This window comes from Perissodus microlepis, chromosome 7 (genome assembly GCF_051167445.1).
Source record: "Perissodus microlepis isolate ML-2025 ecotype Zambia chromosome 7, ASM5116744v1, whole genome shotgun sequence".
Taxonomy (NCBI): Eukaryota; Metazoa; Chordata; class Actinopteri; order Cichliformes; family Cichlidae; genus Perissodus; species Perissodus microlepis.
The window spans coordinates 9,245,666-9,269,415 of NC_140467.1; the positions used below are offsets into that span (position 1 = coordinate 9,245,666).

At 40.0% G+C, this 23,750-nt stretch overlaps 3 protein-coding genes across 4 annotated transcripts; 2 read left to right on the top strand and 1 right to left on the bottom strand.

The window, feature by feature from the left end:
• The first annotated feature begins 51 nt into the window (after nt 1-51).
• On the top strand, nt 52-8,260 carry impdh1a (IMP (inosine 5'-monophosphate) dehydrogenase 1a). Its single transcript, XM_084933247.1, has 17 exons — nt 52-475; nt 612-1,102; nt 1,781-1,879; nt 2,857-2,905; nt 3,546-3,647; nt 3,763-3,837; nt 3,973-4,179; nt 4,361-4,448; nt 4,538-4,737; nt 4,941-5,031; nt 5,129-5,224; nt 5,323-5,466; nt 5,564-5,705; nt 5,782-5,925; nt 6,011-6,094; nt 6,335-6,351; nt 6,462-8,260. Exons 2-17 carry the CDS (start codon nt 867-869, stop codon nt 6,563-6,565), a joined length of 1,878 nt encoding a protein of 625 aa, XP_084789373.1. The 5' UTR covers nt 52-475; nt 612-866; the 3' UTR covers nt 6,566-8,260.
• On the bottom strand, nt 7,397-13,955 carry prrt4a (proline rich transmembrane protein 4a). The gene is made up of 3 exons (XM_084933246.1): nt 13,765-13,955; nt 12,570-13,439; nt 7,397-10,613 (listed from the first exon to the last, which is right to left on the bottom strand). Exons 2-3 carry the CDS (start codon nt 13,330-13,332, stop codon nt 8,539-8,541), a joined length of 2,838 nt encoding a protein of 945 aa, XP_084789372.1. The 5' UTR covers nt 13,333-13,439; nt 13,765-13,955; the 3' UTR covers nt 7,397-8,538.
• A 2,436-nt stretch (nt 13,956-16,391) lies between these two features.
• Nucleotides 16,392-23,434, top strand: LOC146382534 (transmembrane protein 53). Of its 2 annotated transcripts, none has more exons than XM_084933249.1 (4): nt 16,392-16,686; nt 18,967-19,259; nt 21,103-21,349; nt 21,436-23,434. In XM_084933249.1, the coding sequence occupies exons 2-4, from the start codon at nt 19,023-19,025 to the stop codon at nt 21,795-21,797; spliced, it is 846 nt and encodes a 281-aa protein (XP_084789375.1). In that variant the 5' UTR covers nt 16,392-16,686; nt 18,967-19,022; the 3' UTR covers nt 21,798-23,434. The 2 variants fall into 2 exon arrangements, with proteins under 2 accessions (XP_084789375.1, XP_084789374.1); XM_084933248.1 differs by having other exon boundaries at nt 16,401-16,686; nt 18,963-19,259.
• Nucleotides 23,435-23,750: the final 316 nt, after the last annotated feature.

A 23,750-nucleotide genomic window follows, 5' to 3' on the forward strand; every position in this document is an offset into this window, starting at 1 on the left:
TGTGTCTTTAAAAGTTATTCTCTGTCTCATTTCTCAAAGACAGGAAGTTTGTACGTATCCTGGGGTTCGACCTTGTCTCATTCACAGCTCTGTCTACACACACACACGAACACAGACCGTCACAACATGGTAATCTCCTGTGAGAAATCTTCTCTTCCTCGATACTACTACCTACACTCCACCCAACACCCATCTCACCCCACCCCATTCTGCATTAATGCTCCCAATCCTCTTTGTGGGAGAGTGACGTCTGCTGTCAGAAACAGAGTTAAGCTCAGCAGGCATCAGGAGAATAGAGTAGAGAGAAGCTCCCAGCCGTAGGGATAACCAAGCAAGTTCTAGACCTCCAGGGGTATGAATCTCTGCTGCCTACGCAAGGCTTGACTCTCCTCCCCAGGGGCTGCTTGTTCCTTTTGCTGGGGAGAATACAGGAGATCTAAATTTGCTGTGCCACGATAGCAACCTTCATCAACAGGTGGGCAAAAAAAGACTATCCACTGTCTGAGGGCCTTAATGGCCTCCATGGATAAGTGATAACTAACCGGAATACAAACTCAGCCTTGGACAATTTGTTTAGGATCTTTTGTTGCTGTTTCTTCTATTTCCTACAGGTTTGTCACCTTCAAGTCTCAAGCGGCACGATAGCTTACTCCCATATCAGGTGTGCCTGAAAGGTGTTTGTGTGAACATGCACTCAAAGCATTGACTGCGTTAGAGTGTGTCTCCCAGGGTTTGCTGAGGCCACTGTTTACTTGCAGTGTGAAGGTGTGATTGTATTTGTGTGTATGAAACAAGTCACAAGTGCTTAAAGAGTGCGTGATAGGTGGTCGGGCACCGTGGAGGTCAGAGCCCTGGATTTCATAGAGATGGAAGGTCATGCTTATGACCGCTTCGGAGATGGAGAAAGGGACAGCTACCTCATTGACTACCGAAGGATTGTTGGAGACATGGAACCAGCACGGCCACGGCCCTCAAACAGAGATGGGGAGCAACCTCACCCGTATGGGGGATATGCCCACCCTGTGCTACATGGACATGGATATGAGACAGCAGCCCAGCGATACAGCGCTACGCGTATTCAAGCTGGGTATGAACCAGAGAGGTCAGTGTCACACTCTCTTAGCAATCTTCGCACGCTGCAACATCACAAGCTTCTATGGTCTGCAGATGTGATATATGAAGCCGTATAACTTTTAAACATTACACTTCCAGTAGCAACTGAGCTGTTTTCACTTTCTAGTTGCATTGGCTGTGCTCATTACAAGCTCATTTATCAGCTACCTGGGCAGCCTACCAAATCCTCTTACCTACTGTACTGCCGTCATAGGTGTATAGAAGGAGTTTCCATTGACAAGGACGGATTCTGTTTTGTTTGCGTTTCCTGTCTTCTGTCCAACATTTGTAATAGGATCTAGTTACAGTATGTTTGTAAGAAACAGAGACAGATGAGCCACATGCTTTTTGAAATGGATTCAGAATTTAACTGCTGACTAACCAACCATACCTTTATTTTTAGTAAAAGTACACTTTCTCCTAATTTAGGTGCACTTTTTTCAATCAGCTAAAGTGGTGGACAGAATAATAAAATATTCACTTAAGTGTATAAAATCTGCAACAAGAACAAATTATTGTAAATTTAAAGCTATATATATGTCTATAATGTTGTTGTCTTTTCATTGGGATACACCAGTATTTCGCTCAGTATTTAGATGTGGTGGTGGCTAACTCATATTCTCAGCTCCACGATGAGTGTATGTGTGTGTGTGTTTTTAAATTTCAGCATGGCTGACTACTTGATCAGCGGGGGTACGGGTTACGTTCCTGAGGATGGACTCACAGCACAACAACTTTTTGCTATCGGTGACGGACTTACATACAAGTAAGAAATGCTAAATTTAAAATGAAAAAAAAAAAAAACCCAAAACAACCCTCACACACACAAACACATTCATGGCATTGCTTACATGCTGACACAGATCCACATGCACCTAAAGAAACACACATATACACTGTTATGTCATATCTTCCATTAAATGTTTATTAATATCAGCAATGACACATCTGCTCAGGTTTTATTTGGGGGATTATTACGCATAATACTACTTTCAAGGATGAGTCTTGAGTGGTGGTACAGACATTAAAAGCAGTGTCTGTCAGAGTGTGTGTGTGTGTGTGTCCTGCACATATCAGTGCTTTAATGGCTGTCAGGGTAGTTTCCTTAATGGGGCTATGTGTAGGGTTTATCAGTGTGCAGAGGATAAATGCAGAACGTTTTTAAGTGTGCTGCTGACACATTATTTCTGCTTACTGTCAGCTAATAAAATAAAATAAAATGTTGCCGTGTAGGAGTGACTGCAAAACATATAGTTCACATACACAACTATAAGAGGTAGCTTTACAAGTGTTTTGCTGGTCAATGTCACTATTAATATTAAATGCTGGTTACCAGTCGCCACAGTGAGGCTGGTTTTGTTTTTTCAGTTAAGTCTTTGTGTGTTTCCTCATGGCAAAAAGTGGTCCTGGCGACACCTGCAATAGCAGGAAGCACTAAAAAGGTGGTGTTGAGTTTGTCAGCACGGTAGCATCGCAACAGTGGAAGATGCACACACAAAACTTTACAGGTGAGTAGGTGAGATCAAAATGAGCGCCGAGTTTGAAGATAGGTGGCATCCAACCCATGAGTGCTAACAACTCATGTGATGATGTAGTGATCAGTGAGAGCTGAGATCAAATCGACGCGCTGACGAGTGCAATGACTGATGTGACCCCACTGAAAGGTGATTTCTAATTTAGTTTGTGCAGTACTTCATAGTCTTCATGATCTTATCTCCACATCTGTCACCTCTCCCCTTTCAGTGACTTCTTGATCCTCCCCGGTTTCATAGATTTCACTTCTGATGAGGTGGTAAGTGTCATCATACTGTCTAATATATTAGACATAGCCTACTGCTCAAACTTTCTCAGTGTACTGCTCATGTGATGTGATGTAGTTGGGATTAGGGTTCTTCAACATGGGTTATGTCACAACACTAGTTGCTATAATCCCTGTGAAGTTGCTGCTTTGGTGAATGGCAACACAGGAATAGTTTCCTTTGAAAACTGTCACGAGCAAAGTGAGCTAAGTGTGCTTCAAACACGGTGTCCTTTAACTCATTATATTTTATATTGCTGTTATTAAGGTGCTGCTGTAATCAGTCCCTAACTCTTTGTTGTGTTGCTTAGTTAAAGGTACATGAGCACGGGGTTGTTTATTTGACTTGCACTGTGTTCATCTTTTTGAACTCTGCTGGAACATTAAATTAATTTCATGACTAGATCACATGGGTTATTGCTGGATAGCAGGTGTTCGAGGAAGCCACCTGGGTCCTTTAAACACTCAGCCAGTTAGTTCAGCAACTCCACTTCTGATGCATCCAAACTGGCTCACTGCAGGCCAAATGAGCCACTTAAGAAATACTTATTTAATTTGCTAAAACGCTTGTTGTAGACCTCAGTGTTGCAGTATAAGGTGATAAATTTGTTTCCAAATGCATTGAACTTTTAAGGATCTAACTTCAGCCCTGACACGAAAGATTACCCTGAAGACGCCTCTCATTTCATCTCCTATGGATACAGTCACGGAGTCATCCATGGCCATCGCCATGGCAGTGAGTACAAACACTGCAGAGTGTTATATACATCATACTTAATAGCTGAGTAGGTACTGCTCAAATGATGCTTTTCTTCACTTACTTACTCCTGTCTCTAATTGGTTGGATTCAGCTGATGGGAGGGATTGGAATAATTCATCATAACTCCACTGCTGAGTTCCAGGCCAATGAGGTGCGCAAAGTGAAGGTGAGACAGAAAAAGTCACTGCACACATGTGCTCTAATTAAATAGATGAAATCATTTTTGATCTATGAAGCCCCTAACAGCCATCTGATATGGAAATTAAATCTCACTCGACATTCGTGTTTCTGTTTTTGCTAGAAATTTGAGCAGGGCTTTATTACAGATCCAGTGGTAATGAGTCCCCGTCACACAGTAGGCGATGTGTTCGAGGCCAAGTTACGCCATGGTTTCTCTGGGATCCCGATTACAGAGACTGGCAAGATGGGCAGCAAGCTGGTCGGCATAGTTACCTCCAGGGATATTGATTTTCTTTCTGAGAAGGACCATGACCAACCGCTTGAAGAAGTGAGTGTATCAATGTTGTGGATGATTCTGCAAGAATTTGTATATTTTTGAGAACATAATCTGGTAAATGGTAAATGGACTGATTCTTATATAACACTTTTCTACTCTCCCAGAGTACTCAAAGTAAGAATTATAGTATCATACGAGTGTGTGTGTGGTCACAGTTTATTTTCTGATGCAGGCAATGACAAAAAGAGAAGATCTAGTTGTTGCACCAGCTGGAGTCACACTAAAAGAAGCTAACGATATACTGCAACGTAGCAAAAAAGGTAAAACTTTAAAGATTAACTCTGCCGTATAGGTAGCAATCATAATTGTGACTCTAGCATATTTGGCCTTTCCTTTCTCATTCTCCCAGGTAAGCTCCCCATAGTTAATGACAACGATGAGCTGGTCGCCATTATCGCTAGGACTGACTTGAAGAAGAACAGGGATTATCCTCTGGCTTCCAAGGACTCTCGTAAACAGCTGCTGTGTGGAGCTGCCATCGGTACCAGGGAGGACGACAAATACAGACTGGACCTCCTCGTGCAGGCTGGAGTCGATGTTGTTGTCCTAGTAAGTTTTGATTGTATTGTAATTAAACTTTTGTTTGATCTGTTATTTGATTCTAATTTTTTATTGGATCACATATAGTTAGCTAAGTCATTGGTCTCATATTAATCACCGGATGAATGGAACTACAGAGTGGGTATGAGTGTTTGACCAATCTTAAGTCATTTTCCCATAATTTTGTTTTATTATTATTATTATTATTACAGGACTCTTCTCAAGGAAACTCAGTCTATCAGATTAACACGATAAACTACATCAAACATAAATATCCCGAACTACAAGTGGTTGGAGGAAATGGTGAGCACCCTTTCTTTACTCGGGACTGTCTTCTTGAATTCATCTTCTACCTTTGTGCCTTTCTTTGTCACTTTTCTGTGCCTCTGTCTCTCTCTAGTGGTGACAGCTGCTCAGGCCAAAAACCTCATAGATGCCGGTGTGGATGCCCTGAGGGTGGGAATGGGGTGCGGCTCTATCTGTATCACACAGGAAGGTACGATCATACTTAATCATGGGACATAAAAATGTATGAATTTCACTGTATTGAGGATACTTTGCTCCCAACCATCACATTGTGGTCTTGTTTCTCAGTAATGGCATGTGGACGGCCCCAAGGTACATCAGTGTACAAGGTCGCGGAGTATGCCAGACGTTTTGGAGTGCCGGTAATCGCTGATGGAGGCATTCAAACTGTTGGACATGTGGTAAAAGCTCTTGCCCTGGGAGCATCTACGGGTAAAAGAAAGAAATTTTCTCTCATTTTCTCGGGGCATTCAATTTGTGTGTACACTTGGATTAGCCAGTGAACAATTCAGTCTTTTTTCTTCCTCAGTAATGATGGGATCATTGCTGGCGGCAACTACTGAAGCTCCAGGAGAATATTTCTTTTCCGACGGTGTGCGCCTGAAAAAGTACAGAGGAATGGGCTCCTTAGATGCCATGGAGAAAAATAACAGCCAGAAACGCTACTTTAGGTGAGATTTTTACTGGAAAACACTTAATCTGGAAAACGTACCTTGTTAATCATGTGAATTATATTTGTGTGCCCAGTGAGGGAGATAAGGTAAAGGTAGCTCAAGGTGTTTCGGGGTCAGTACAAGACAAAGGCTCCATTCATAAGTTTGTTCCTTACCTCATTGCTGGCATCCAACATGGCTGTCAGGACATAGGAGCCAAAAGTTTGTCCATTTTACGGTAAGTGTCAAACTGTGCGTCTGTTTAGTGTGAGATTTATTACGTGAAGGCTTTCGCCAAGTATCCTCCTGTGATCTGTCTCCAGGTCAATGATGTATTCTGGAGAACTGAAGTTTGAGAAGAGGACCATGTCGGCTCAGATGGAAGGTGGCGTCCACGGGCTTCACTCGTAAGTCTGACGTTTGACTGTTTGTTTAAGGTGACCTTTACCCCTCCGCTGCAACCCCTTCTTTCTCCATGTATGTCTTTTTCTTTTCCTGTTTCTGTTGTCTAAACATTTTGATACCAGTGACAGTATGTGAACATGCTGTTGTTAGATATGCTTCATTGTTAAGTGTCCATTAATTTACCTTCAACAGTATAAAATTCTCTTATCTTTTTCTCTTTATTACTCATGCTATCATATTAGATATTCTTTTGTGCCATGTAAGTAATCATTACCTCCATCTTCTCCTTTAAAAAAAAAAATCATCTTCATTCATTTTTCTAACTGTAAAGTTTATGCTTTCCCTCTTTTTTTTCTATTCCACATGTAGTCATGAGAAGCGGTTTTACTGAAACAGGTGGAAGAGGAAACACCCGATCGGGACCCAACGTCCCGACCCCAGCAGCTATGAGCAGATGCACCGGGCGCATGTGATCAGAATGCAACGCATGAAGCTCCTGTGACTTCTACACTCTAAAGTTTAAACAAAACTATTCTGTGACCTTCTGTTCATTGGTGTCCCAGCTCTGACCTCAAAAACACTCTCTTAAAGTTCAAAGAGCCTAAAAGGATAGAGCCAAAGAACAGAGTTTTAGAAGATGGTCACAAACTCTTAATCTGTTGTTCTCCCTCTCAGGTCAAGGTGTAGAGGGAATCCTGTTATTACCTATTCTGTTGTTCCCTTTCAACAAACTTGTCATGATATATCTGCCGAGCTTGATAGAGAAGAGTACAGCCATATATTTCCTTGCTCATTTACTACATTTACTACCCCCCCCCCCTTTTTTTTGTGGGAAATCAAGTAAATAACAGCGCACAGAGCTTTAATCACATACTTTTAGTTCTCTTTCTCTCTTCTATATAACAATAACAAGTGAAGTGTGCTAATAAACACAGACGAGTAAAATTCTCATAATGTTTTTAGTGCACAGCTTTGTCACTCAAGTCATTTGTCTGATGCGTGTCGGTGAGCTCTGTGCTGCTCTGTCATAGAAGGGACAAGAAAAGCATCAGCCTTAATTTATAAACGAGCACTCCAAATAGGGAGTGTCTTCAAAAAGCAATTTACACTCTCACCTGGAACTTTACTCTTATTTTAATGTTACTGCTTGATTTAAAGGAGAGTATTCACTGTTTTCTTTCATCATTCTCATTTTTATTGTCACTATGCAACCAAAGCTCCACTAAGCTTTATAGTACATGCTGTATTCTCCAAAAATGCTATTTTGCAAAAGGTTATCATTAATAACACAGCAGGATATAGAATGATTGGTTATTTGTCTTTATTTCCCAGGCTCAGTATTAAAAAAAATAATAATAAAGCAAAAAAAGGTAGATACAGTAATGGATTCTCTAGTGTTGCAGTAGAACAAAACCAATATTCCAGTTTTGATTTATTTATTTCTAATGATCTTTACAAATATCACTTTTAAATTAATTAAATTATACCTTTTTTTCTGTGAGGTACTCAGTATATTTGGTTTGACACATGTATCACTCAGTTTTTAAAAAAATCAACAATTAATTTTCAATTTTGCTAACAATTTGTCACCAGTTAATTAAACTTCTTACTAGTTGACACATCTTAATTATAAATAATGCCATAAATAACATCTTTTTTTTGGTCAACCTTGGAATCAAACTTTCATTTAATGTAACTTGTGTCATATAGTGGATGTATATGTATTTGAATAAAGATAATTTTTCAAACAACAGTTTGATACTATTTAAAAACTGTTTTGCTACCACTTTAAATTCATGCAATGTAATGATGTTGTTTTCATTCTTCAAAGATATTCCACTGTTAAAAGAAAACACCCAGAAACAACTCAAGGAAACAAACAAACGAAAAACAAAAAACACCAGCTTGTCCCTATGAATGCTTTTACACTCAAAATTCAAAGAAACCTCAAAAGGTTTATATATTTAGACTGTAATTCTTTTAGCACACTATCAGGAAAGGGAAGCGGAGAAAGTTAAGCCCTTTCAAGTATGTCTCACAAACCACAGAACGTATCAGCAACGCAAACTTTAACTTTTGTGACTTTTGCTTGTCCTATGGCTGCTAGATTTCCTCGACACAATCCTGGATTTTCACTAAAACAAAATAAAGCAAAAAAAAAAATTTAACTCCCGCTTTGGCTAACTTCTTTGCCACAAATATTACCTTTTTTAGAAACAAATGTTTGATTTTACATAATGAAGACAGTCTTATAAACTTTTTTTTTGTTTGAATATACAATATCAACAGTACAGTATTTACAAAAAAATATTGGCTCATATTTTAGGTCTATATAACGTTTTTGACATATAGACTACGGTTTAATTCCCCCATTTAACCTAAATAGACTTAAATCTACATAATTTGTATTCCAGTTACACCCAGCTTTATTTTGTTTTTTAGCTTTCTACAATTCAATGGTGTCACTGCAAACACTCAGTGCATCAATTTGTTTGCACACACTGACAAACTCTGCTTGTACAGCCATATCCCATTCCAGCTGTTTGCTTTCACTCAGGTGTTTAGTTCCTGCCAATCGGCCAGACCCCCGACTGTCCTGGGAAGCTAAGCTCAGGGTTCGGTAACGTCTGTGGTATGGCAGGTGGGGGATTGCACGTGGGAGGCTGCTCTGAGTAAAATTTTGCCCTCTGTTGGCCCATGAATGTGATCGCAGCTTTCCTGTTTCTTTGGAATGGCTGCAAAGGCCCTGGGTTGAACCAGTAACACTCCCTTTCCAATCACATTGGTCTGGTGATAATGGTTGATTTCTATGAGCTGTCATACAGCCTTGAGGTTGGGAATACCTGGAGTTGGACAAGGTGTTCTCTTGATCTACATCTCCACAAGAAGAAGTTCGGTAAAGGGTATTTCCCATAGAGCTGGGCCCTTGCTTTGATGTACCTTGGCTTGGGGAGCTCAAGGAAAGGCTTGAGGAAGCAGGTATGAGTCTTGGGAAACCAAAGATACTATGAGAAAACAGGGATTCTCTGAACAGAGCTTGGTCGATGCTGCGCGACAAGTCTATGGGAGATGGAGGCCGCAGATCCACAGTTGAGTCAGTCTCGAGACTTAAATGATCCAGTGATGACAGGCGAGTCTCAGGTGAGGCTGTAGGTTTATGCGGTGGGTTTGGGGGTGTGGGGAGAGGTAGTACAGTTTTGCTTTGGCTGGGTTTGTGATCACAGTCTGGAATATTTCCAGGAGACTCCACAATTGAGTAAAGAGGAAGAACCTCTGACTGCTCCTTGGCTACAACATCACAAGCCACCAGCTTTTCTTGCTTACCCTGGGAAAGGACGGGGAAATTTGCACCATCCTGAGAGGTTATGGTGAGCATTCGTGAAGGAGAGCCACCGGATAGACGGGACCAAGATCCTGGTCTAGGATGTGCTATGGTCTTGTTAGAGTTGCTACAGAATAGAGGATGTGTGCCAATGACAGACAAACCTAGGCAGACCCCAATCTCACAGAGTCTGCAGCCTACTTGGTAGCCCCACCATGGCCAAGGCTGAAACCCATGGCCATCAACCCCACCCAAACCAAGGGCATGCAGGATCCCATAAAGCTGAAGACCTCCACACCCTAACAAACACAAAGAAGTTCCTACTCCAGCTCCTGCTGCCCTACCCCAGTCCTTCACACTAGCAAAGGGGCAAATTGCAGGTCGCATCACCTCAGGAGATCCTCCACTCTCTCCATTGTCATTTAACCTGTAAATGTTTCTACTGTTGACTTGTGTCAAGCAGTAGAAGATGAGGTATGAGCATGAGAGAAAGGTGGTGAGACATACGAACACACCCTGAGGAAAGAGCAGGATGACAGTCGGGAGGCTGTGAAAGAGCTGAAAAATCCCAAAACATCCCAAAGAGATAATAAAATGTAACAGGGCCAAACATAGCAACAAGCAAGGCTTTGGCAAGGCTGAGAAGGAGGCAGAAATAACAGGTGAAAGTGAAAGATGCTTGCATGAACGAAAGGAAAGAAGGAGGAAGGCCAGGGAAAATGCTGAGATCAAACATGGCAATGGCAGTTCGGAGAGCAGCAGAGAGACAACAGGGGAAAGGCGATCTTGGTAACTGTAAGCATCGTAAAGCAAACAGAAAGCTTGGATCCCTGCAAATGCCAAAATGAACAAGTGCAGCATTGTGAAGTAGGGGCTTCCTGGGGGACACCTCAGGGGCAGCCCTAACAGGCAGACTACAGAGATTAGGCCAAATACAGTGAAGACAGAGCCCAGGCCATAGATATGTGCTTCCCATGCAAATCCCCACGTAGCCAGGGCAGAGTTCCAGTCTGAATACAAAGGGACCAAAAATGAAGGGGTGAGAGCCAGAAAGGGGTGCAGAGGCTTGTTGTGAGTAAAATCCTCTGGGTAGGTAGGTGTCCAGGAATGATTTAATGTTTTGCAGGTTGTGGCAATTGTGTCCATGTCACCATCTAGCCGGCTTGGGCTTCTGGCTTTTGAATCATTCTTGGAGTCATCTGTAAAGAATATAAAAAACACATGAACACCATATTGGTTATGTCAAAAGAAAACCAAAAAGTAGAAAATTTAAGTACAGACTAAATTTAAAGTTTTTCGTTGGCAAACGAGCAAACATGCTAACTTGCATAAATATGATGGTATAGTAATACATAGACAGTGTAAAAGATGGACATCGCTATGGTTTTTTAAAACATAGTATTAAACATGTCTTAGTTTTTAAAAATTTAATATGTCTCTAAATGAGTGACTGAGCCTATGAACTCAGCAGGAGTAGGTAAAGTCAGGAGTCGTTTTTCCCATAGACTTCTATAGGGCCGCCCTCTGGTGGCCATTAATTAGAATGCAGGTTTAATGCTCTGTAAGCTACATCCATGTTTTATACTGTCAATGTCATCAGCACTTTATCCATGTCATCATGAGCATGTTAGAATGCTAGTGTTAGCATTAAGCTCAAAGCATGGCTTTGCTTCACACCTAATATAGGGGTGGCTGTAGCTCAGGTGGCAGAGCAGGTCAGCCACTAATCAGAAGGTCGGTGGTTCGATCCATGCCAAATATCCCAAATATCCTTGGGCAAGATACTAACCCCATGTTTGCCTACTGGTGGTGGTCAGAGGGCCCGGTGGCGCCTGTGTCCGGCAGCCTCGCCTCTGTCAGTGCGCCCCAGGGCAGCTGTGGCTACAATGTAGCTTGCTATCGCCAGTGTGTGAATGGGTGAATGACTGAATGTAGTGTAAAGCGCTTTGGGGTCCTTAATGACTAGAAAAGCGCTATACAAATGCAGGCCATTTACCATAATACACTCGAGAAATGAACATACTGGTGCTAATCTAACCTCTGGATACAGGCCAAATTTATTTTTACGCACAATCTTCATTTTCTAAAAAGAGAGCAGGGTGTAATCTGCTGTGTGTGAAGCTAATCCATAATAAAACAGAACAGGCTTGTAACTGGGAATCTAACTGGGTCACAGACAGAGTGGGAGCATGAGCAGTAGGTTGTGTGCATATGTGTTTGTGTGAAAGTGAGGAAGAGAGATACTGTATGTGTGCTGATTAGCCAGTATTGACCTCATGCCTGCTCTCATTTTGTGTGGCTATAAGTAAATTCGCATCAGTGAAGCAATGTTGTTATCTGTAAGAATCTGAAAGAGGTTTATGACTGATGATAACATTGTAACAAATAAAAAATGTGAGTTTCTTAATCTGTATATGAAATAAGCTGTATAGGGCAATCAGGGAATCAGGGAACCTACTGGTTATAAATGGAATGTGTCCTATTTCTGGTCCTCCATTAGTAGTGAAGCAATTACATCAGTATAGATGCAGCGAACAGAGAGCATTTATAAGTGCGGGGCTTTCGCTCTGCTGTCTATGAAATCTAATAAAAATGAGAGTACATTTAATATATACTCCATCTTGATGCAGTTATTCAATAAACTTGTTGTTACACTGAAAATGTGTGGTGTTAAATGCATACACAGGAGGAAGCAGATTCCTTATTAATTTCTTTCAAGTCCTCCTCATATGCTTGTGGACACAACATTTACTTTGACAAGTAAATGCCAGTATTTGTGTGTGTGTACAGTAAATAGTGTGCGTGCTGCATTATCCAGTAACCTTTGAGTGCGGGCTGACTGCAATGTGAATAAAATGTTTTACTTTAACAGGAGAGTGTAAGTTTGAACTGGAGAATCTGTGCTAAAAGGCTTGAATGAGAAAGACAAGGGCAGAGAACTGAGTCAAAGAGAGACATTTGAAGAAAGTGATGCAACCCATTCTGTGAATGTAAAAGAACTGTGTTTGCCAGCAGAATACATATCATAAGCACTGCAGTGACACGTGGATTCTGAGTTTTTGGAGGTTATGCAAGGAAACTGAAATGCACTGTAGGGCATAGTTTCAGCTTTAGATTTAAAGTAGAGATGCTGTAAATAATTAAAGGACTCTTACCTTCTTTTGCCTCCATGCTGGCAGTTTCTCTCTGTAAAATAAGATCTGTAATATCAATGAATCCATCTCTGTTTCCCTTTGTGGTAACAGAAATGCCTGTGGTCCATCCAAGAGTGTCTGGCCCCGGTCCAGTGGGCAGTGATGAAGTTGAGTTCTGGTCTGATGTGTGTGATGGGAGTGAGCCAGGGAGAAGAAAGGGTAAGTGAGTATCAGTCATCTGATTTTGAAAGCCTGGGAATGTTGGCTGATTCTCTCCAGACTCTCTAGGATACAAAACTGATGCGGTGTTGGTCTCAGCTGGCTGATTCTTTAATGTTTGTTCATGGGTAAGCTTGGGTGGTACACTTGCTGATGAGGACTTCATTGTTTGCATTCTCTCTGTGGAGGCAGTATCTACTGTAGCACCCTTTGTGGGTCTGGGTATGGGTCCCTTCTCATTAGGAAAGAAAAGAGATGTCTCAGCGCTCTCCAGTAAATCGCCGTATTCACCAATCACACCTTGTCTGTCTGTGTCCTCAGATGATGATAAGGACCAACTTAAAGGGGAACCCAGGAAGTCATCATCCTCGGGTGCAATCATGGGGTAACTTGGTGCTGAACCGGGTACATGAGGTCTACTCGAGAGCTGTTTCAGAAACTGCCCTGCCTTGTCACTGTCTGGCTGTTGTGTTTCTTTCACATTTTCTCCAGTTAACGCTATGGCATGAAGCGAGTGAGGCAAAGAGAGAGGCAAGAGAAAATAAATATTCCACAGAGAGACCATGTTGAGGGTCGGCAAACTTGACCTCAGAGTCACTTGGAGTTGTTGTGCAGTCACATGTTTGAGCAATCCCTAATATCAGGTTTCCAAAGATGTCATTCTTAACACACCTGGAGAAAACAATCACACGTAGGAAAAACAAGTAATGCCAACTGCCTTCAAATATTGCTTGTCATTTGGACATCTCTAACGTAGATAAAGTTAAACTGCTGCATGTGGGTCACAGCTAAAATCAAAAATTGTTGGTGAAAATAATGGCAGTGTGATGAATATGAACGCAGTGTGCTGAAACCCTCTGCTAGACTATAAAGTCTTGTGATGTGCACACAGCACAAACATTAAAATGCAAAAACCCACTTAAACAAGAGCATTAAAAAAAGAGACATTAGACCACGCAACTCTGTGTGGCAGCCATTCCTTTTTTAGCTTCCTTACCTCATCTATAGCCCTCTTTGCTGCAGCCTCTTTAAACATATATGCCGCTCTGTGCTGCTGCATGTCTGCAGTCTCTGTCTGCATTGCACGGCGTGTCCTTTCATACTCACTCTGCTATGCCCCTGTTCTATCCATCGGGCTGCTGACACACGGGACAGACCCCACCTCCTCTACACAACCCCCGCTATGCCCACACGCTGCTTCTGCACTCATCTGACAGTGAGACTGTTTGCTGCCTTCGATTCTCCTAAATCTGAGGCTGCATCATTATGAGTATCACCTTTATTTTAGTTACGTGAGAACCTCGGAGAAGAGAAGAATAAATGTAAAAGCAAAATATATCAGAGCAGATCAATACATGGATTTGTGTGTAATTTACAACTGGTGGCAAAAGCAAACAGCTCAGCTAGAAACATTTGAACTAAAGTATATACTGAAAAGCAGATTCTTTTTTGACAGCATACATCTATAACGCATGATCATAGTTACTTGCTTGTATACGAACACAGAACACCTGAGAATCTCATATATGCACTGTTTGACCAAGGATTTTTACCACCACTTAAACTGTAATGTGTTATCTTATTCACATTCCTTTATTTTCCTCCTTTTATTGTTCACGTGAGCTGTTTTTACCCAATGGGGGAAATCCAGTAACCTCATGGCCTAATTCAATTCCCATGGATGCTTCTAAAATAGACACTGATCCACATACCTTTGGACATATTTGGGGACAGTAAGCTTGAGGCACAGACACACATTATATGCTCTCTTTGCCTAGATGTTGCAGCCGTCTCAAAACTTCTGTTTTATAAACTTCTCACTGACCATTACTGTTGAATGGGAATTCTGCCAAATGCATAATCATTGGTCGCTGGGATGCAAACCTAACTTCATCCCATAAACAAATACGCCAAACATATTGTTAGGACAAAACACAAAGGCATAAATAATGGTTCTACGTGCCAAGACACACACACTGGCTGTGACTGGCAACACCAAAGATAATAATAAAGCGTTTACACTTGGATAAGTACAGCCAGAATGACAGTGAAGGCTATGCCACATCATTTAGACAGTCAGAGATGGGAGATAGGAACTTCCCCAGGGGTGTGATTAACCCAGTGTCTGATGAGGACACAGGAAAGCATCAACCCGGCCGTGACTAAAGGGGCTGGAAAGGAACAATGACAGGCCAAACATATGAGCTCAGAAAGGGTAATGGCCAAATGATTGCCGCCTCACACTTGCTATCTGAATTCACTGAGCAACTGGTTTCTGTTTAGACAACTCATCCTCCAACAAGACAAAGTCAGCAGGGGCTGGGGTCCTGCAGGGAATGAGGACTGTCATGTCAAGACTCATAAACAAAGCTGCACAAGCAAAGAGGAGGATAAAAGCAAGCAATTCCCTTACTTTAAAAAAAAGATGAAGATGGGACAAAACATACAGTACAATATTATACAGTGATGCCCTCTTAACATGTGTATACAAACATGACCTTTACACTTCACCTCAGTTGTCTGTTATTGGACCAACAAAGGAGGTCAAAGTAATGAGGGCAATGCCACAATCACATGCATCCCTTTGTGGAAACTCAAGTGAATTCTTAGAACATAAATCTAAAAGCACGTTCCATGAGGACAGGCATCACAAGTGTCTTTGAAAGAAGAACTGAGTGAAATGTTTATTCAGCATTAGTTTTTGTAATTGTAATAACTCCAACATTCATTAAACATACATTAAAATGAGTACAAATCTTAAAATAATTCTGAACGTGAAACAGTGGAACAAATTTGATTAAGATGTGTAAAATGTCAGAGGTCCCTTGGAAATACTATGATATACTAAATACTATGATTTATATTTAAATAATTGAATTCAGGTGTTCCAGTCAACAACTAGAGCCAAAATCCAAAATCCCTGTCTGCCCTCACAGATGTGTTTCTGGAAGAATGGTCATAAAGTCCCATAAACACACTCTTAAACCTTGTGGGAAAAGGGTGTGCCAAAATCATATTAAACTCCATGGATTAAGAACGGGATGTCACTCAAGTTCATAGGGAAGCACAGATTTTTTTTTCATGAAAAGCTGGAATCATAAAGGGAATTTATTAATAAGTTCCCTTTGTAATTATAAAGTCTCTCTGATTCTGATGTGTATAAAAGTAAAAAAAATAAATATATATATATATAAATCGGCTGGTTTTTAATTAGAGTGAAACTCGCTCATTGATTATGTCAAGGAAGACAGAAGACGCCGAAGTGGAAGCAGCTATAAAAATCAGCCAAATACAGGAAGCCCACTAATCAGTGATATCCACAGGTTCCAGGATAAGTATTTTCATTTTTGTTGTTAATAATTATTAACAAGGTATTAACAAGGTATTATTCACAAAAGGGGAAAACTTGGAACTTGGTGGTGGACTTACCAAAAATACTGCATAAATGCATGAACAGGTCGCAGTTCGCAGGAGGTCGCAAAAGAACCACTCAAATCAAATCTGTAAATTTGCAGTTCAGTTACTATAGGGTTGTTATATTTGAAATACATTGCTCAGACAGGCAGAGGCGAATGATTTACAGTGGATGACAGTCCAGATATTTTCAGACTGCACAGTAGGTGGCAGAAATATGCAGTTACAGAAAATCACGAAGAAGAAGGAGGAGGAGTTAAGAGGAGGACTTAGATACCACACTGGTATCAATTCCATCTTCACGTCAGACTCACTTGGGAGATGTCCATGTAGCTTAATATTAACTTTTTTATTCTTTTTTATCTTTTGCTGCAAACTAGGTGTTTAGGAACAGCCTGTTCTTACCTACTACATATTACTACAATTAAATTGGATGCACTTTTGTAACTCCGCCACAGAAAATAGCTACTAGGTTTAACTAGCTAAGGCTTTCCATGCTTTGACGGTAAGTTCATTTTGGTCTTAAATTAGCATTGCATTTGTTTGTTTGTTGTTTGTTTCAGCTGGCTGTGAAAGAAAGGCTAACCCCATATGTTTAAGGGGATTTTTTTTTTTAAAAACCTAGACAATTGTACACCAAATGAGTGGGTGGGTTTTGGTGGGAGTTGGGGACATTTGGGCTCTATACAGTTAGCTTTGTTCGCTTAGCTCAACTTTAACGGCTCTTGTAGCAGCAGTGAGCGGGAGAAATCTTTTTTCTGAGAAAAATAAAAAGGAAAATTACAAGGAGAAATAGCTTAAACTGGTAAAATGTATGAGCTGCCAGTAAGTTTGGTTTGCAGCTGAAGAACAGCACAAAGCAAGCATCCATGTATATGTTTGTTTTCGTGCGACTTTGAGCAGAATAATCAGTAGCCATCCCCACGAGGTTAATGCATAAGGAATAAAACAGCGACAATTAATGATAGGAAAATTGTAACAAAATCTTTATTTTGTTGTAGGGCAGTTGTTTTGCACTTAGTGTGTATGTGCATGCATGATTAGAGGCATGCCCCCTCAGTTTGCACCGTTCCTACAGAAATACTTGTACAAAAGTTCATTGTGAAATAGGACTCCTGTCTCCGCCATTTCCTTGCTTCTTCTTGCTATAGGCTAAAACAGTCCTATATAACATCCCTGACTTGTGTGCAACTTTTGCATGATTCAGTGAAAGAAATAATCAAGCTAAACAACAGGAAAGCAGCTTTCATAAGTTATGGAGAGTTGTACAATTTGTGCCAACATGTTCAATATGATTTATAACTTTATAAGTAACATTATTACATGTTGATAAAATATAAGTGATCCTTTAAAGTCTGATATGGAGTTATACTTATTCTATATAATGCAGAAAAATAAAATTTCCATGCTGTTTTTTTCTGCATAGAAGCATCTTTGGTGATATATCAAGAAATTGACGACATATGTATAGATTTAATATAATATATTAATATAGATTTAATATAAAGTTAACATATTCAAATTTTGCCTAAACATGTACAGGTACTCCAAGTACTCCAATTTTGGCAAGTAAAAAACCTGTCAGCTAGTGGTGTGTGGCTGTGTGTATATGCTCTTGCAGAGAGGTTGTGACCTTCCTATAGACATACTTTGCAAAAATATGTTGTGACATAGGGCACTGTCGCCGCCATTTTGCTTACTTGGTCTGATTATAGGCTATTGTAGGATCTGAGCAGTCCTATATAACACGCATAACTTGTGTGCAGCTTTTGCATTATTCAGTGAAAGAAATAACCAAGCCAAACAACAGTGAAGAAGCTACGTTATAGAGAGTTGAACAATTTTACAGGTGTCAACATGTTGAATTTAAAATATAACTTTATAACTGAGATTATTACATTGTTAATACAGTATGAGTAATCCTTTTAAGTATATTGTAGAGTTATACTATATCATTCTGGTAAATAAAATTATTATTACTTATTGCAAATTTTTTTCTGTGTAGAAGTATTGTAGGTGTCTCCCAAAGTACATCAAGAAGTTACAGAAATATGTTTTTGCTTGAAGACGTTTCAACTCTCATCCAAGAAGCTTCTTCAGTTCTAAGGTCAAATGGTGGAGAGTCCCAGACTTAAGCCCAATGGGAGATTCCCCCAGGGGGACATTGACCCCTAATGATCTAATCACACGAGCCAAGATGTAAAAAACGGGTGTTGGTCACAATCAGCCAAGGTTTCGGGTGAACTCATTGTGAAAACTAGCCCCACATTATCATGTGATTTCCTGAGGTCAACAGGGCCAGGATGTGAGTGGGCGTTAAGGCGTCTGGGCAAGGATCTCAAAACTGGATTATAGATGGCAGACAGTTGGTGTCATAAACCACCGCCTCTGTTCAAAGATGATCGTTCACAGTGGACATGGCTTCTTTCACTCCTCTTTCAAACCATCTGTCTTCTTGACCTCACTAAATCACATCATAGGTTGGGGCTGGGTTTCACAGTGAGTTCACCTGAAACCTTGGCTGATTGTGACCTACACACCTTGGCTCATGTGATTAGATAGAGGATCATTAAGGGGTCCATGCCCCCCTGGAGGGATACTTCCATAGGACCAGAATTGGTTATAAATGATTGCTTTGAGTTCTGTCATTCTTAGTTATTCTTGATCTTTGTATTTCTTTGTTTTTCCCTATTTTGTGGTTTCTGTGTCTACCTGCCTGGTTCTCTGTTTTTTATTATTCCAAATTCATGCATGTGTCATGTGTCTTTCTCTTTTATCCAGGTAGCCTTGGGTTTTTGAATACTCTTCTCTCTCTTAAACGAAAGCCCTACAATTGCTGACATGTTTGCAAGTGTAGCTCTTAGCAGAGGCATTACTGCCCACCGCCTAAGTAAGAATGCCACGTTCTTCATGAATGAAGCAACATTTGCAGTCCCTGGATGCCAGAACCGGACCTCAGAACGTCACAAACCTCTGTTGCTGATGTTACCGTGGTTGGGTTCACGTCCTCAAGCGCTGGTTAAGTACTGTGACATCTACTTCAACACAGGATTTGATGTGCTAGTATTTGAGAGCGAGGTAAGAATTCAGGGACTGAGAAATTGGAGCATATGTTAAACTTAATCGGTTTCTCACACTAACTGTATAGCTGCTCTTCTGAGTCAGCTAAAACAGTATGACAGTGTGTTTTATTCTTGTATTTATCATTAAAATGCATCACAGGGCAGTTAATGAATAATAGTCTTCCTAGAAGTATGTGCTCTGAGTGCAAGCTTGTGGTTCCCAGAATTACTAAAAGTACAACAGAAGGCAGAGCCTTAAGTTATTGAGCCTCTGTGCGGTGGAACCAGTTCCAGGTTGAGAGAGACAACCTGTACTTTGAAGATTAGGCTTAAACATTTCCTTTTGGTGAAAGTTTATAGTTGGGGTGGATCAGATGACCCCGAATCATCCATAAATTATGCTGCTGTAGGCTCAGCTGTTGGGGACTTCCCATGATATAATACCCACTTTTCTGTTCACGATGCATTTATATGAAACTGTTGTACATCGTTTCCTTTTCCCTACTCTCTCCCTTTGTCCCCCCTTTTTGTGATCAGATTACTGCCCCACCCTGATCTTGGCTCTGTTGGAAGTTGTTTAACCCTTTAAAGCCGGTCGGAGCGGGCACGCTCCGTTTTGCGTAACTTTTTAAAAATCCCGGTACCTCTGCAACCACGTAAGCTAGCGCAATAATTTTTTTTGCATATGAAACCGGAGGAGTTGTACTGACATCTTATGCCATCAGCTTGTCCTAGGTCACAGTTTCCTTCCACATATAGCTTTGCAAAAACTGTATAAAAAGCACTTGCAGCAACAAAAACATAATATTCCAGAAACACGCTTTGCCGATCCGATCAGCTGTTTGTAACACTTCCTACGTCCATCAGCGCGAACTATCGCATGTCTGCCATGACCTGCCCGAAACCGGAAGTGACGTCATTTTGCGGAAATGTAGTTTTTTTTACCATCAGGGCCTTATGAGCCTATACTTGTGTTTTTAAAAGTTATGTTTGACTTTATGACTTTGTGTCGTTTCTGGGATGCTTAGGACTCATATTGCACTGCTGGAAATAGTTTATTTTGATGCATATGCTGTTTTTTTGCAAATTTGCATTATAATATTTATTTTCGTTTTTCCTGAAGTATATAAAAATTGGTGTATTTCAAAAATAAAACTATGAAGACACTTAAAATAAATTTCCTGTGGTGGGAAACTATTTTGTGCAACTTTTTTGTATTTACAGTTTTGAGGGATAAACCTCTTAAATTTCTCTAACTAGAAATATATGTTAAAAAAACAAACGATTTTCAAATTTTTTGTAGTCTATTGCACTTTTTTGTAATTACTATGCACTTAATGCATACATATTATTAAAATTTGGGCTATAATGGTTGTATTGATGTATATCAACTTGAAATGCTCCCAAAAATGGCACTACAACGTGTAAAAATATAATATAAGCTCTGGCGGACTTGGTTCTATGGTAGGTCTTAAAGGGTTAAACTTGTTAAAAGGAAGTTCTTCGTCCACAACTGTTGCCATAATATCACTGTTCAGATTGTCAAATTAAAGGCTCCTTTTCTTTAAACTGTAAAGTGTTTTAAGGTCTATATCTGTGAAGTAGCACTATAAGAATGAAACTGCATTAGATAAATGTGAAGAAAGTTTGTATTAAACTAAGATTGCAATGGAAACCTAACTCATAAAAAGGCAACAGTAGAGGGGACCCAACCAGGACATTGTGGGAGCACTGTAATGTCGCGCATTGATCTTACTTTGAAAAATGAATTCACTCAGTTTTATATTCAAAGTTTAGTGTGTGTGTATGTTTTTTAATGATTTTCGGAAAGGCTGATTGAATTTCTCCTTTTTTTAAAGGTGCAAGGGTTCCTTTGGCCCCGCTGGGGTCTGGAACATGGAAAGACATTACTGGAGTTGCTGGAGAGCGAGCGCTTCGTGTCCCGCCCCTTGCTTGTTCATGCATTTTCAATCGGTGGATATACCTTCTCTCAGCTCCTTGTGCATGTGTCGAAGGATACAAATAAATATCAGGCATTCACAAAAAGGATCACAGGGCAGATTTATGATAGCATGGTGGCAGGATCCCTTGAGCACATGGCTATAGGTGAGTTACCATTAACTCACACTTTATCTAATTCTTGTTTTCCTTTTCTTGCAAAATTGATAATTATTTTCCTTCTTTCTTCTCAGGTTTGGGAAAAACTGTATTTCCAAAATGTGAGTGGTTGGTAAAGCAAACAGCCATGTTTTACTTTGACAAGTTTAAAAGCCACACCGTGGACTACTTTGACATATGCTTGGATGCGTTTTGGAATACGCCCGTCACCGCTCCTGTGCTGATGTTCTACTGTAACAACGATCCACTGTGTGACCCACGAAATTTGGCGGACTTGGCTGGTCACTTGCGAAGGCGTGGAATGGATGTCACAGAAAAGAAGTGGGACAATTCCATTCACGCGGGCCACCTTAAGAAACACCCAGAAGAATATCTGTCCACACTTCGCATATTCCTCAGTTCCCTTGGTTTTACCCCGTTAAAGGCAAAGTTATGAGGTACAATCCCAACACTGTAATGCAAGAGGAACTTCACTGTGCATTAACCTCAAATGGTTTAAGCTTTGGCTGGGCTGTAAAAGTACATCTTGAATTTTTACACTAATTGGCGTGTGTAATGAAGGTACAATAACAGTTCAGTTTTATTCAGAATGAAGATCAAGTGTACTCAGGGTTTAGTTCATACAGTTTCATAAACACTAAAGCAAAGCATATAAAGAATAAAATGCACTTTGGATCACAATGTTCATGTACGCCAAAGTAAACAAACAAATATAAAGTCTAACATTTTTCTTTTAGGCAAGCAACTGTCTACTAACTTAAACTAAATCATGGAAGGGAAGACAAGTGCAGGACATATTCTCATTTGAAATGCTGGAACCAGCATAATTTGGCATCTTCATTTTACTACAACATAATGGTTTGTCAGAACTGTTAATCTACTGGTGCCTACAGACATTTTCAGTTAACTATATATCTTTAAAAATGATTACATCATTACATTTTGCACAACATCTCAACGTTTTTGGAAATGGAGGGTTATACATTGAAGTTCCTAACTGTTCTTTGCCGCTCAAAAATACAATTTCCAAATCAAATGTGAACTTTGCTTTTTGCTTCTTTCTTTTTTTTTTATATATTTGAGACAAAATGTAAACAGTCCAAAGAATGATGTGAACAGCGATGACCACAAGCATGCAAGCTCCAAGTGCTTCTATTTATGAAACACGACAGGTCAAGATGTGTGCTTGAGGTTTTACTGTCTAATGTTTGGAGTCATGTGTTTTGGTGCTTGCATTAATGAGTATAACCAGAGTTCAAAGTCAAATGACAAATCTCTGGTTTCAGCTTAAATACAATCACTTGTTGCATATCTTTCAGATTTTGAGCTACTGGAGAGAGGGGGGTGGAAATTTTCTCATGTTAAAGACAAAAGGCTAATCATTAGAGTGATAAAGAGATTAATCATTGTTACACAAAATATTTTAGTAGTTAATTTGGTGGACAGCGCTGAGCACACGGAACAAACAAAAGAGGGGAAATCAGCATAGTTTTAGGTGAAACTTAATTTAACTTTAAATTAAAACTGGACATTTACTTTTCCTGCAGTAATTTACAAGTAAAGAAACTTGTTCCTTGCTTTTAAAAAAACAGTTGATTCATGTGATTGAGCTTCAGGGTTAAACCGCTGGTCCAATTTTCAATTTCCTGCTGATAAGTACAGCATGCTGTGTGCACTCAGAAGAAAATGCAAAACTACTTGACACTGCTGCTGCTGAAGTTTTGCTTTTTACACATTTTTACACAAAGCCTTGAAAGTGCCTTAAAAAGCACCTCACTTGTTACTACCACCAAGTCTAGCAAGAACTAAGGTGATCACAACAACACATTTTCATGAAAGTATATATTTGATTAATTTAGGTCAGTGTCTATGTGTGTGTGTTAAACTACTCTAAGGTGTTTGTATTCTCAATATTCTTGAAGGATGTGACCTACTCAAATTGCGAAAAGAAATCTTATTCAGTCATTTCTGTTAACACTTTTCATATGACTGACTTGTAAGTTGAAGATGTTTAAGCATAACATGTTATACTTCTAACTCTGTGCAATAAAGATTTGTTTATCTTAACTTGAACCTGTGCAAGTATTTTTTAACTTTTCCTTTTTTGTCCAAGTTGATTACGAAGGGTTAGGAGTTAAAGCACCAATGCGGTGAAATGCAATATTATTCTTGTTGTAAAGCACTGTACTCTTGCCTACAAAAATTGTTCTTTATAACTATGTGTACAACATAGTTTCTAACTAACTGGGGGTAAATGAAAAGTATGTATTTATATTAGGAGGTAATTATGCTTGACATTTAACCACCTAACCTCAGAACTGATAAGCACATTTAGACTTCAACCTATTCTACCATTGAGACAGGTGATAAGCAGGTAAAGAAATGAACC